This window comes from Danio rerio, chromosome 7, assembly GCF_049306965.1.
Source record: "Danio rerio strain Tuebingen ecotype United States chromosome 7, GRCz12tu, whole genome shotgun sequence".
NCBI lineage: Eukaryota > Metazoa > Chordata > Actinopteri > Cypriniformes > Danionidae > Danio > Danio rerio.
In genome coordinates, this window is record NC_133182.1 from 16,164,588 (window position 1) to 16,176,905 (window position 12,318).

General features: G+C 35.6%; 2 protein-coding genes across 8 annotated transcripts in view; one reads left to right on the forward strand and one right to left on the reverse strand.

The window, feature by feature from the left end:
* The window catches only part of LOC100535633 (E3 ubiquitin-protein ligase TRIM21), a 33,616-nt gene that overhangs the window by 4,335 nt on the left and 16,963 nt on the right, over positions 1-12,318 (reverse strand). For 4 of the 6 annotated variants that reach the window (XM_009302977.5, XM_073908136.1, XM_068222548.2 and 1 more), the window contains 2 exons: positions 11,750-11,776; positions 6,792-11,616 (listed from right to left, as the gene is read on the reverse strand). In XM_009302977.5, the coding sequence (XP_009301252.1) occupies positions 11,069-11,616; positions 11,750-11,776 (575 nt within the window). In that variant the 3' untranslated portion in view covers positions 6,792-11,068. Of the gene's footprint in view, positions 1-4,004; positions 4,603-6,791; positions 11,617-11,749; positions 11,777-12,318 lie in introns of those variants that run through there. The other 2 variants (XM_073908137.1, XM_073908138.1) reach the window with 2 other exon arrangements.
* On the forward strand, positions 36-1,988 carry LOC137496156 (uncharacterized). 2 transcript variants are annotated; one of them, XM_068222546.2, is made up of 4 exons: positions 36-427; positions 727-888; positions 1,061-1,168; positions 1,314-1,988. In XM_068222546.2, exons 1-4 carry the CDS (start codon positions 376-378, stop codon positions 1,922-1,924), a joined length of 933 nt encoding a protein of 310 aa, XP_068078647.1. In that variant the 5' UTR covers positions 36-375; the 3' UTR covers positions 1,925-1,988. The 2 variants fall into 2 exon arrangements, with proteins under 2 accessions (XP_068078647.1, XP_073764240.1); XM_073908139.1 differs by having other exon boundaries at positions 268-494.

Here is a 12,318-nt window from a genome sequence, read left to right on the forward strand (position 1 = left end):
ATAGAAGAAGAGTTCAGTTTTCAGAGTTTAATTTCAGTTTAAATTGGTTCATTTCAGTTCAGTGTGTTTAAATATTCACTGCTGACAGTCCAAACACTGAACTGTAAATCATCCAAATAACACTTAAAACCGCTTTATTTCGTTAATATTTGTTCAGCAACCATGTTTGCTTTCATATCATTTGCTATCATTCTCACTCATTTACGAGGCGTTTGCGGTGTCTTGTTACCATAGTTACAGTATGATGTGTAGAACGTCATTTAGAACGCGTTCCAGTGGAATACTTTTGGCTGTGCAGCTCAGAGAATCTTTTGTTGGTTTGTGATAGTGGCGGTCGATATTTCAGTTTCATCAAACAGCGATTTTTCATCAAAAATGTCTTGCTTTCTGTTTAGAAGAAAGAAAACTATGAAGGAAACACCTGAGGGTGAGTAAATAATGAGTGGAGAGCGGGAATGAAAGTACTGTTTATCATAAAAACTTATTTTTAACAGGTAATGTTTTAGACAGAAGTACATTTTTTGCTGTGGTTACTAACTCATGTGCGGCCTATCAATGTCAGGTGATATTTTTAACCATGCAGTGTAGAACAACTTTAAAATAACTATTATTAATTTTAAGTTTTTTTTTTAAAGTAATTTTAAGGTTCTCTCCTGGGACAGCATGCCAAACTTGCTATTATTATCAAGCAATATCTAAGTGTGAACTCTTGAATTTCTCATTTAGGTCTGGAGGAGGAGAGAAAGAAGGAGAGGGAGGAGGAGAAGAAAAAGAAGGAGGAGAAAAAGAAGAAGAAGGAGGAGAAGGAGAAGAAAAAGAAGGAGGAGAGGAAAAAGAAAAGAAGCCGGATTGCTTCCTTCTTCAAATCAATGTTCTGCCTCTCTCTGGGTAATTCAACAGAAACATGCTATGATGATGAAAACTCATATTTACTTCTAGATACATTTTAGACTGTAATGCTTTAAATAAACTGTACTTCATTACCTGGTCTTAGAGTTTAATGTCTGCATGAAAATGACTGTGGACAATGTGTAAACTGCAATCATTTCTCTTTTAACAGATGTGGAGGAGAGTATAATGGTGGAGGAGGAGGAGGACAAAAATCAGGGAGAAAACTTGGAGGAGGAGCAAAAAACACTCCCCATGTCAACAGAACAAAGTTCTGATGGTAAATCAACATATATACGTCTATATATATATCAATTTGTCACTAATGTTATTAATAAAATTGTTATTCTAAATTGTTATTTTCTCCTCGTCTGGAATTTAACATCCTCTGAATGTGTAAACTGCAATCATTTCTATTTTAACAGATAATGAAGAAGACATCATGAAGGAGGAAGAGGAAAACTTGAAAGAAGAGGAGGAAAGAAAGATGAAGGAAAAAACTGTGAAAGAGAAAGAGACAATAAAAGAGGAGGAGGAAATGGAGAGAATTAAGGTGGAGGAGAAGATGGTGCAGACAGAGGAAGAGGAGATGGAGGAGGTGAAAATCAAGAAGAGAAGGAGGAGGAGGATAATGAAAGAGGAGATAATACAGGAGGAGGAGAATATAATTGAGGAAGAGGAGGAGGAGATGAGTGAGGAGGAGGACAAGAAAATTCAGGAAGATAAGTGGAAGAACAAAAGACGGAGGAGGGGGAGAAGTCATGGAAAGAAACAGGAGGAGACGATAAAGGAGGGGAAGAAGAAAAAGGTTGTGAAAAAGAGGTCAAAGAAGGAAAGACAGAGGAGGAGATGGAAAAGTAAGAGAATGAATTTAGAGTGGATGAACAAAGAGGACGAGAAGATCAAGAAGGACTGGGAGGAGATATTGAAGGAGGAAGAGGAGTATGTTGGGTGTTATGTGAAGTCAGCATTACATGCTAAAGCACAGACTGTTTTGTTGCAGTGTGGGGGTGACGGACTGTATAAAGTGTTATAAAGGGCTGGGGGCTGACTTTCCTTGTTTTTGTTCAATGTTAAATAAACTGAATGCAAAACTCAAATACTGTCCTTGTCATTTTTTCACATGTTTTATTTTCACGCTTTCTTTCCTTTTTATCCTGATAGAGGTGATATAGTGATATGTGTTTGTTTAATGTTCAGCTACTTGAATAAAAATGACAATCAACATCCTCATATTGTATTTAATTGAGGTTTAAATATTAATAATTAAATATTTGCAGGGATTTGCACTGGATTAGCCTGTGTGCTGCACTTGCTGCTAGTTTTTTGACTCTTTGTGTTAGATTATCTTTTTTATATACACAATTATGCCATCAAACTGTTGTGTTACCGCAATATCACATTAGTAGTAATGTGATGTGGCTGTATATCATCACTAGTGGGACACTAAGGCATATCACACGACTTCCAGCAGTGCTTGTCTGATGTTGCTAATATATATATATATATATATATATATATATATATATATATATATATATATATATATATATATATATATATATATATATATATTAGGGTTATGTCTGGCACTGGTTATGTCCAGCTTGTTTTATTTTTAAACCAAGCTTCTTGCTGACTCGGACAAACATGTTGGTCAGTCACGTACCTGAGGGATTTCCAGATGGTTCACATACATCTTTCTATAGCTCAAATATTTAATAAATATTCCGTTTAAAGTTGATTTAAAAGTTTTAGGTTGCTGCATATCGCTTTAGCGCCGATTTCTTAGCAGAGGGCGCTACTATAAAAATATACTCATCCAGAAAACAAACATGGTAGGCTATATAGTGAAGGAACTATGACATCAATTTGTATGCAAAAACCCGGAAGCGAGTTAGCATTTTAGCAGTTCCGGTTTCCTCCTCCCAAAGTCAACATGTTTTTTTGCATGGGGTTTCAGTTCAAATAGCTTAAATAAGGTTTGTGGCTAACACAAACTTAAGATGCTTTCATGTCTTGTTCTACAACATAAAACACATCAGTTACAGCACACTCTTGAATTTTTAAATCGGTTACGCTTCTTTAAAAAGACGGTTGCTATGAAGTTGCTAAATGGGACTACAGGCGGTGTCAGAGACATTATACATCATCAAGCTGAACTGGTCTAGAGTGCAGCTCACTTGTGTTGGGCATTTGGATTTGTCTGTTAAACATTTTTATAAATAGTATTTTATAGTTTGTAGTGTTTTTTTCTAATTGGGATTTGATATTGTGTGTAGATAATGGCTTCACTTGTAAAGGCTGTCGAGAGAACCTTTTATCGTTTTTAATGGAACGATATTATGAAGATACAGCTTACCAGAGTGCAGCCTGTCTCTTTTCTGCTCTCAGTAAGGCAAACGTGTAAATAAATGTGTAGAAATACAGACATATTAACTGACATTTTAACATGATCAAGTGATTTTTTTATCGTTTTTTCTTCATCTGAACATATTTGTTTGTGTTAAATGCTGTCATAAATGCAATATTTACACTGCTCTATAAAATGTATAGCATATGAGACTCTATGGGCTGCTTTTCGCTGTATTTTGTGACAAAAAAATAGAGATAAAGTTGGTTTTATATTTGCACATTCGTTCATTTAGAAGTCTCTATATTGTTTACCATGTTACTTTCAATATTCAATCGGAATTAGCATGCAAGTATGACTTCTAAACAGCATAAACACTATCTAATGCACTGTGAACAATGTTGTACTTTGATAGTCATTTGCTGCTAATATGATTTCCCTTTTTAGAATTAGCAAAGAATACTTTTCTGAAATTATTTTTTTAAGGAAAATGTCTGAATATCCAAATTTAAAACCAACTTTACCTCTATACAAAAAAAATAATAATAATATTGAATGTTGCTCTATGTCCATGATGGAACTTGCAAGCATTTAAAAGACTTGCTCCTCACGCCTCATTTCTGTCGTCTGTTTAGCTAAGCAGGTTGTGTGCACGCGAGCGATACAATTATTTAAATTTATACAACAGTTCTGTCCAGTTCTTGAATCTGATTGGCTTTTAGCCATGCAATATTTTGCCAGTGACATCACACAAAGGCCTCTTCACCCTTCACCTCTGTGTATTACTCCGCCCACATACAGCCAGCAACAAGCAGAGACAACAGACTAATTACATATGTATATACAGACTAATTATATATGTATATATGTATATTTCGGCCTGGATGCTTGGTCCTTTCGTCTATTTCAATATTCATGGGAGGGTGCTATTGCAAATGGACCTGTCAGACGAACGCCGCTCACTTTAATGTTAATTTTGCCGAATCACTGTGCTTATCACTGGTTATAATACGCTGTAAGCATGATGTAAATAATGTATATAATGTGTAATCAATATATCTTATTTCTAAGACAACAACAAACTGTACTGCATCGGATGTCATTCCCTCGCTGTAAATGCTAGCGCTCCCGTTTTTTTTCTGCCACCTCCCTGCACACGCATCCTGAATGTTTACAAACATGGTAATTGGTCTATATGTCCTGGGGTCCGTTCTTCGTACGTGGATTACTCAGTTAGCTGGATTTGGATATTGATGATTTGACACGATCCAGGATCGTTTCGTTCTTCAAAGCTGATCCGAGTGTTGTTGTCATAGCAACAGTTCTGCTAGCTCAAACCTGATCGGGATCAGGTTCAATTCCTATAAACAGGATTAGATCAGGTCAGTTCAAGCAAAGATAAAACATAAAGTATGTACCGAATTCTGATATTTTCTTACAGTAATAGTTATATACACTTGGAAAAATAGTAAATATTTCTAAACTATATATATATATATATATATATATATATATATATATATATATATATATATATATATATATATATATATATAAGTTATAGTAATTAATAAAATAAATAAAGTTATATATATTAATAAAACTTATGCAATCTGCACCCTCGAAATGAAAGTACAAAGACTGCCACCTGGTGGTGCAAAGAGAAAACTTATTGATATGAACTTTTTAGATCGCTTTAGTACAAATTGTGTATGATAATAGAAATGCACAATATGGGACCTTTTTAAAAGAAATACATTAATACAGTCATAAATATGTTTTGACAGTTAATATGGCAGTGATTACTTCACCAAAGTTGCAGACTCCTTTACCAATATCAAAATGCTTTTGTAAACATCCAGTTATTTTTTACACCGATAAAAAAACGGCTACTATAATAAAGAAAATCTTTTAAATATGTAGAACTAAATACATTGATATGCATACATGATGAATACTCTTGACTCATGAAAGTGTAAAGCCTGCATCTCACAACAAATGTGGAAGGTTATTGCGTGTCATATTTAACAAGCCGTTTACTGCTAATTTGATGTAATTTTGCTCACATGGATAATTTAATATTAATCAGATGATGTCATTACGCTGCTGTGCCGTCAGCCAATCGTTGCATTGCTGATCATGATTTCGAGGATCGATAGATCTGTCCTTCACAACACACGCAGCGATCTCAGATCAGTTCATCCAGACATTCTAATCTGATTCGCGAACTTGTTTGAAGAACCAAATTAGCCAGAGATCAGTTATCAAGAATAAAAGATCCAGGATTTGCCAAATCATCTTAGATCATTTAAGGGAGCTACGAAGAACGGACCCCTGGCCGGCTACACTCAGATGCTGTGATTTAATCTGCTGTAAACATAAAATACCCTGCACAAATTATACAAACCTTTTAAGATAATTTAACAGATAGCACAATATATTTATATCATGTGATTTATATTTACAACATATTTATTTTTTTATTATTTAATCTAAGAAATGTATCAATTTAATTACAAAAATCCAGCACTTTGTACCATCCATACTGAACCTACCTATTTTTGGGTTGAAAATATATTTATGTTAATGAATTCAACAAGCAAATCCGCTCTCAAATGACCCAAAGCATTTCATTCTGGCTGATTTTCTGATTGTTAAAAAAACAAGCAACATTTGCAATGTAAAATTAAATGAATTTTATGGGTGAACAAAGAAAAAATGCTTACAATTTAATAAAGTGTAACAATGTAAACTAATAACAGTCCATTATCATTTAACATACTATGTGTATTTGCAAGTAACTCAAAATCCGTAATTTTAACCGTTAATTTTCTTTCTTTTGTTGAAAATAAGATATTTTAGAGAATGTTAGTTGCTAGCACCCATTAACTTCCAAAATATCTATATTAACTTCCATAATATGATGATGTAGGAGTCCATCTATTAGCCCAATGACGAAACGAACAGCATCGTCGAAGGTTTAATGCATGAAAGCCTTTTCTAGTGCTTCTGAAAAGAATTTTATTATTTATTAGAATTAATTTATATTCGTTTTTTTAGCTCCGAATTCAATCTGACTCCAATTTAAATGATCCTAAAATTTAGATTGTATTTCTAATTGTAAGAACGGATCACATTCATCATTTATGATTTAATTTAGAGTTTTGATATTTTCTGGGGTCCGATATTCTAAATTGTACGTTCATTAGGGACCAACATTTCTCAGAGTTCCACATCCCGAGTTTGCGCTTCTTCTCACGGACAATATGTCGGCACTCTAAAAATAGTCAGAGGATGCAGGATTAACTAATATTTAGATAGGTTGGTAGCATAACGCTCACCTAATCCCTAAATAAAAATATTTTTAGCCAAACCCATACAACTTGCTACTTTCAGTGGTCAAATGACTAAAAGGTCTACATGTTATCAGCACGCTATGGCTACAAATAATCAAATGTGCCTATTAATCAATTCAATTTATGCCATACTATAAAGGTAATGAAGACTCCTCGTAATCTACTGGATACAATGAATTCGCAAAACTCCAGAATTAATCAAAACTTAACATTTTATTTGTCAGGTAAAATTGTATTCTGCCAATTACATAATAAATCATCAGGAAGCCAATTCAGAGATGAGACTGTAACAATACAACATCCATTAATCAAAGATAAATCAAAGAGTTAGAGATGCATACCTGACCAGAGAAGTACATTGCAGCAAAAGTCTCAGAGATGCTGCAATGGGGTGTCTTTTTACAAGATCTCCCCCCGTCCTAAAGCACATGTTACCTTATATACTCAAGTCAAAACAAACAGCCATAAATTCAAGACAATAGAAGTGTCACAGAAACCCTGGCCTGACTTAACCATCTCTTAGGCCCCGTTTACACTAATGCGTTTTAGTTTGAAAACGCATAAGTTTTGCTACGGTTACGCCATCCGTCCACACTACACCGGAGTTCTCGAGCGCCGAAAACGGAGCGTTTCGAAAACGCTGGAAAGGCCATTTTCATTCTGAAACGCTGCTGCTCCGTCTCAGTGTGGATGATGGAAAACGGAGACATCTGAAAACGGGCGGGGCTGCAGACGTTCGTCTCTCTGATTGGGGCTTTTCCTGAATATTAAGTAGCCTAACACGCACAGTTCAGTCCTGCATTTTCTCCGTGTAAGTTCAGACTTCGCAAGTTTGATCAAGGCTGCAGTCTCTTCTTCTCAGTTTGATACGGAAAAGCAGACTATACCGAGGACACGGGTAAATCTTCAAAGGGAACAGTGTACTTTATAACTTCATTCACATTACCCTGGCTTCGTTGTTTCACTTTCTCAACAATAAAATGTAAACATGATTTAAGGAACTGCCTATTTTCATTTTAATATTAGCAACTTAACAGACATCAGAAATGTTGAGGCGTTGTACTGCATATATGAGCGTCATCTTCACTGTGTGGATATTTATAACAAAACGGAGCCGATAACAACTGCCTACTTTCAATTTCAGTGAAAATACGAAACACACCATCTCTTTTGCTGAATATCAGTTTTAATAATCGATTATGGCCATTATAAAAGTATAACTTACAATAAGTTTATACATTATAGGAAATAAAGGCAAGCGATCAGTCAATATACAGAATGTACGTGGTTACATTAATCATTAACCCTTGCGCTCAGCCAAAACACGTTACCTGAGAACAAGTAGCCTAATAGATTCCAATGCCCAAAGTCAGGTAATATGTCGTTAGATAAAGACAACAAGATAAATGAAATATCCCGTTAAATAAATATAGTGAGATTAGATCCAGCGGGAGATGCTTGATGAGAAGTCCGACTAGCAGAGCTCTCATCTGGGTATATGGGCTGCAGCGCTTGCCCGAGAGTGTGAGTGTGGTCACGTGATGTGCGTTTTCAGCGTTTTGGTGTGGACGGAGAGCAGTTCAGAAACGCTGGGTAAAACGCGAGTGTGGACGCGGATCGTTTTCATTCTAAAACGCCGTTTTAAAACTAAAACGCACTAGTGTAAACGGGGCCTTAGGAGGGAGAGCATCTTATCAAGATCTTATCAAAGTCAAAAACCAAATCAACATATACCAGTGAAATATTACTGTAAAATTAAGACCACTTTACCAATCACACAGAGACATTAAAAATGAGACCAAACATGAATATAGTGCTGCAAGATACACCATATTACAACCTTGAACATTTTATGTGAAATGTGCTCTAATCAGAAAGTAACATAAGGGTCAAGGGGGCTTGAGGTGGAAGGAGAAGGCTGACTTTCTCGCATTACCCCCCTGCTGTAGTGTAGCTCTGTTTCTCCAGCCTGTGTTTGCATTGTCAACAGTGACTTGGATAAAACAGTTGAACAGCTGGTTTCTTCATCACTTCTCACATTAGAACATTGCATTGCATAAGAGTTATTAGGGTCTGATATTCTGGAGAGATTTAGCCATCTTACAATGACATAATTATCATTTTTGGGTGAACTATCCTTTTAACATTATATACATTTTTGTTATGCAGTGGATACACTGGTTTTGTGTCTAATTGATATAGTCAGAATCTATCAGATATAGAAGCAAGACAAGAGAGGATCAAGATTGGATTTCAATAAAAGTTTATATAATTCAGCATTAGTAACCTGCACTGGTAGTCTATTACACGCTAAAGCAAAGGATTATTTCATTTCTGGTTCTGGGTTCAATTTCAGTGTTTCTTAATTAAATCCATGTATCCAAGTAAGACGTATTTAAAATGATAAGTCATCAAGGACATCGCAATTCAATTCTCAAGTTTTGAATAATCCATCAGTTGTATCCTTTTTCCAGTTACCCACAGTCTTTTGTTAGTGATGTGCGATACCACTGGTTTCCTATCCGATCCGATACCAAGTAAAATGGAGGCGAGTATTGGCGATACCGATCCGAAAATTAAAAAAATTAAAAATTAATCCGGTAAATTAAAGTGACAAGTAGTGTACTTAAAAGTGTCACTTCATACTGATTATGAGACATATTATGGGTTATTCTTGTATATTGTTTGTTGATGAAGAGTTAACATACAACAAAAGAGCCAATTTACATATTTATTGACAGCATCTGAGCATGTATATCTTAAAACGCCTACCTGAACATTCAACATTAAAACAATAAACATTTACACCTTTTAATTTAGTGACTTGTTAATCCGGTCCCCTTGAAGATTTTGAACCTTTTTCCGTTTCTTTATCATTGTTACAAAAACCCAAGCCCCAAAAATACAGCCTAAGGACTGTGAAAGTGTCTCGCCCTAGCAGCACCTGTGCCTCTCCTTTCCTCCTGTTCTGACCACCTAGTCATGACAGAGTCATATTCTGTCTTGTGATTTATATTTAGAGTTTGATTAGGTTTGTGTTATTACAAAGGTACCTCGCTGTTTTGTTACACGTGTCACAAACTGCATCGTTTGAGTTTATGGAAGTGAAGTAGCTCCACACATACTTCACTTGCGGTCACCCACATCTAATGATAGTGTGACTGAACATATGCCAGTGGAGTGGACTGAGTGGCTAGCTAGCGTGCTCTGCAGTTGTACAGTGCCATATTACGCACATGACTTGGCAGGCGGAAGAACAAGTAGTTCCAACTAAGTTGCCATTATTCAGATAAACTAGGGTAATTGTGGTTACTTTCCGCTGCATTTATATTTCCAATAAACTACACATTTGATCTGAATGAATAAAAAAATCGATATTTTGATAAGATAATCGATTCTAAAACATACTAAGCTGGTCTCGGAAATTTCAATATTTTAGTATCGATCCGCACATCACTATCTTTTGTATACGTTACAATTCACAACAAACAAACAACTTAAGCATATGCAAAATAAAACTACTTACAATAACTATAGTGCTTCATGCCCCTGAAGATGAAACACAACCATCTTTATGTGAATGTTATATATCTATTGGATCTCTGCATAAATGAATGAGTGTATACATGTGAGTGTATACATGTGTGTATTTCTTTTGGTTGTAAAAGGCCCAAATGATTAGTGAAGGGCATCTACTTCACCCAAAACAAATCTTTTGTACCAGAACCAACAATGTTTGTTCTTGAGCATCAAGCAGGTACGGTGGAGCTTCTGTTTTTGTTCTCTTATTGTCAATATTTCTGTTTACTTATCAAAGCCTTTCTTACCTGTGAGGATGTATTTTACTTTGTGGCATATGTGTGTATACAGGGTACTGTTTAATAATAGCCATCAACACTGCTGTTACACACACATACATCAGTCCTAAAGCTGAACTCATGTTTACATTTTATGATTAATTTATTCATAAACCAAACTCAGATTAACTCTTTTATTCCCATTTCATATCTATTCTGTATGACAGATTTTTAAAGAGTCAAAACTTAACCAGTCTAAAATCTTTAATATGTTGAATAATTTGAAAGTTGTTGCATTTGAATGCGTAAATGTCTGATTTACAAAACAAATGAAAAGATAATAGTCATAATTAGAAACTAAACAATAAAATGGTTATAAAATGATCTGGAGAGTCTGTTAATGTTCTTAAAAGACAAAAAAACTGAAATAGTCAACACATATTATCTATGAAATTACAATCAAACGAATGTGAATTTTAGATTTCTTTGTATTTTGTATGAAATATAAATAACTTTCAGGACAATAAATAGATTTTTTTTTGTTGATTTTGCAGCCAAATAATGTAGTTACAGGATCTACCAATGTCAAAGAACAAAATAATAATGTAAAAAAAGCAAACATGCATATTTAGATTCATAGTACAAAATAATCTTTTACCCGAGCTGTGTGTTCATTAACTGAAATTAACAGGTGAAATGATCAGCGGAGCTGAATATTTACCTTCTTCATAGAGACATGGGCTGAAGAAAGGATGGAGTTGCTCAGACTGAAAAAACAAAGACTGACCAGTGAAAGAGTACATATGAGATCTGGACTCCACATCATAGAAAGAGACCAGACCCTCCTCATAATCCACAAACACCCCCACTGTCTGTGGCTTCAGTCTCAGAGACAGCGGGACACAAGGGCAAGCCCAATATTTATTCTTTTTTCTCAGAGCCACTGTCCAAAATCCATCCTGAGGACTCATTATGATTCTTCCCTTTCTGTTAACTGATCCTTTGGCCACTCCTAAATCCCACTCAGTCTTTCCTTTTACCTCCACCTCAAAATAAAATTTCCCTGAAGAAAATCCCTCTTTCCCCAGAACACAGACAAATTCATCAAACCTCTCTGCGTTGTTTGGGATATTTGGATTAATCTCTCCATCTTTCACTTGTTTCCCATCATTAGAAAGGATGAGACATGGATGAGCTGTATCAGGATCCAGAGTTACATCCACTGAGAAACAGAGAGAGAGATTGGAGAATATAAATCACGTCATCACAAACGAATCACTTTACATGTGTATGTTTGAAAGCTATAATTATTTGTGAAGTTATTACTATGTGATTGAACAGATCAGTCACTGTACCTGCATACTGCTGCATCCTCCTCAACACTGTCAACACAAATAATTAAAAAAAAGATGAAGACATCTTAACATTCATGTACTGTAATAAAAGCAAAGTGTCCCTTTAATGTACGTGTCTTGCTGATGTCATTTACTCATCTCAGCAAAGGTTAATACAAATGAATGCATGCACAAACCATTGATTATAAAGCATGTTTGGCATGCTGTCTCGGGAAAGAGTCCTGAGCTCATAAGATCCCCGAGCCCAGGGTTTCCTCCCATTTGCAGGGCAAGAGGGGAGTTTGAGCTCAGGTAGATCTCGAGAATCCCCCACTGCTGACTAGGAGCACATCTATGACGCCAATTTGGATTAGTCAATTCACTTATGTTGCATGTCTTTGGATGGTGGGAGAAAACCGGGGAACCCCACGCTAACATGAGGAGAACATATAAACTCCACACAGAAACGTTGACTGGCCTGGTAAGGACTTGAACCATTGACATTCTTCCTGTGAGGTAACAGTGCTAACCACAGGCCCACTGGTCCGATGTGTTGCCCAATCTAGGAAAAGGAGGATGAGTAGGGCTGG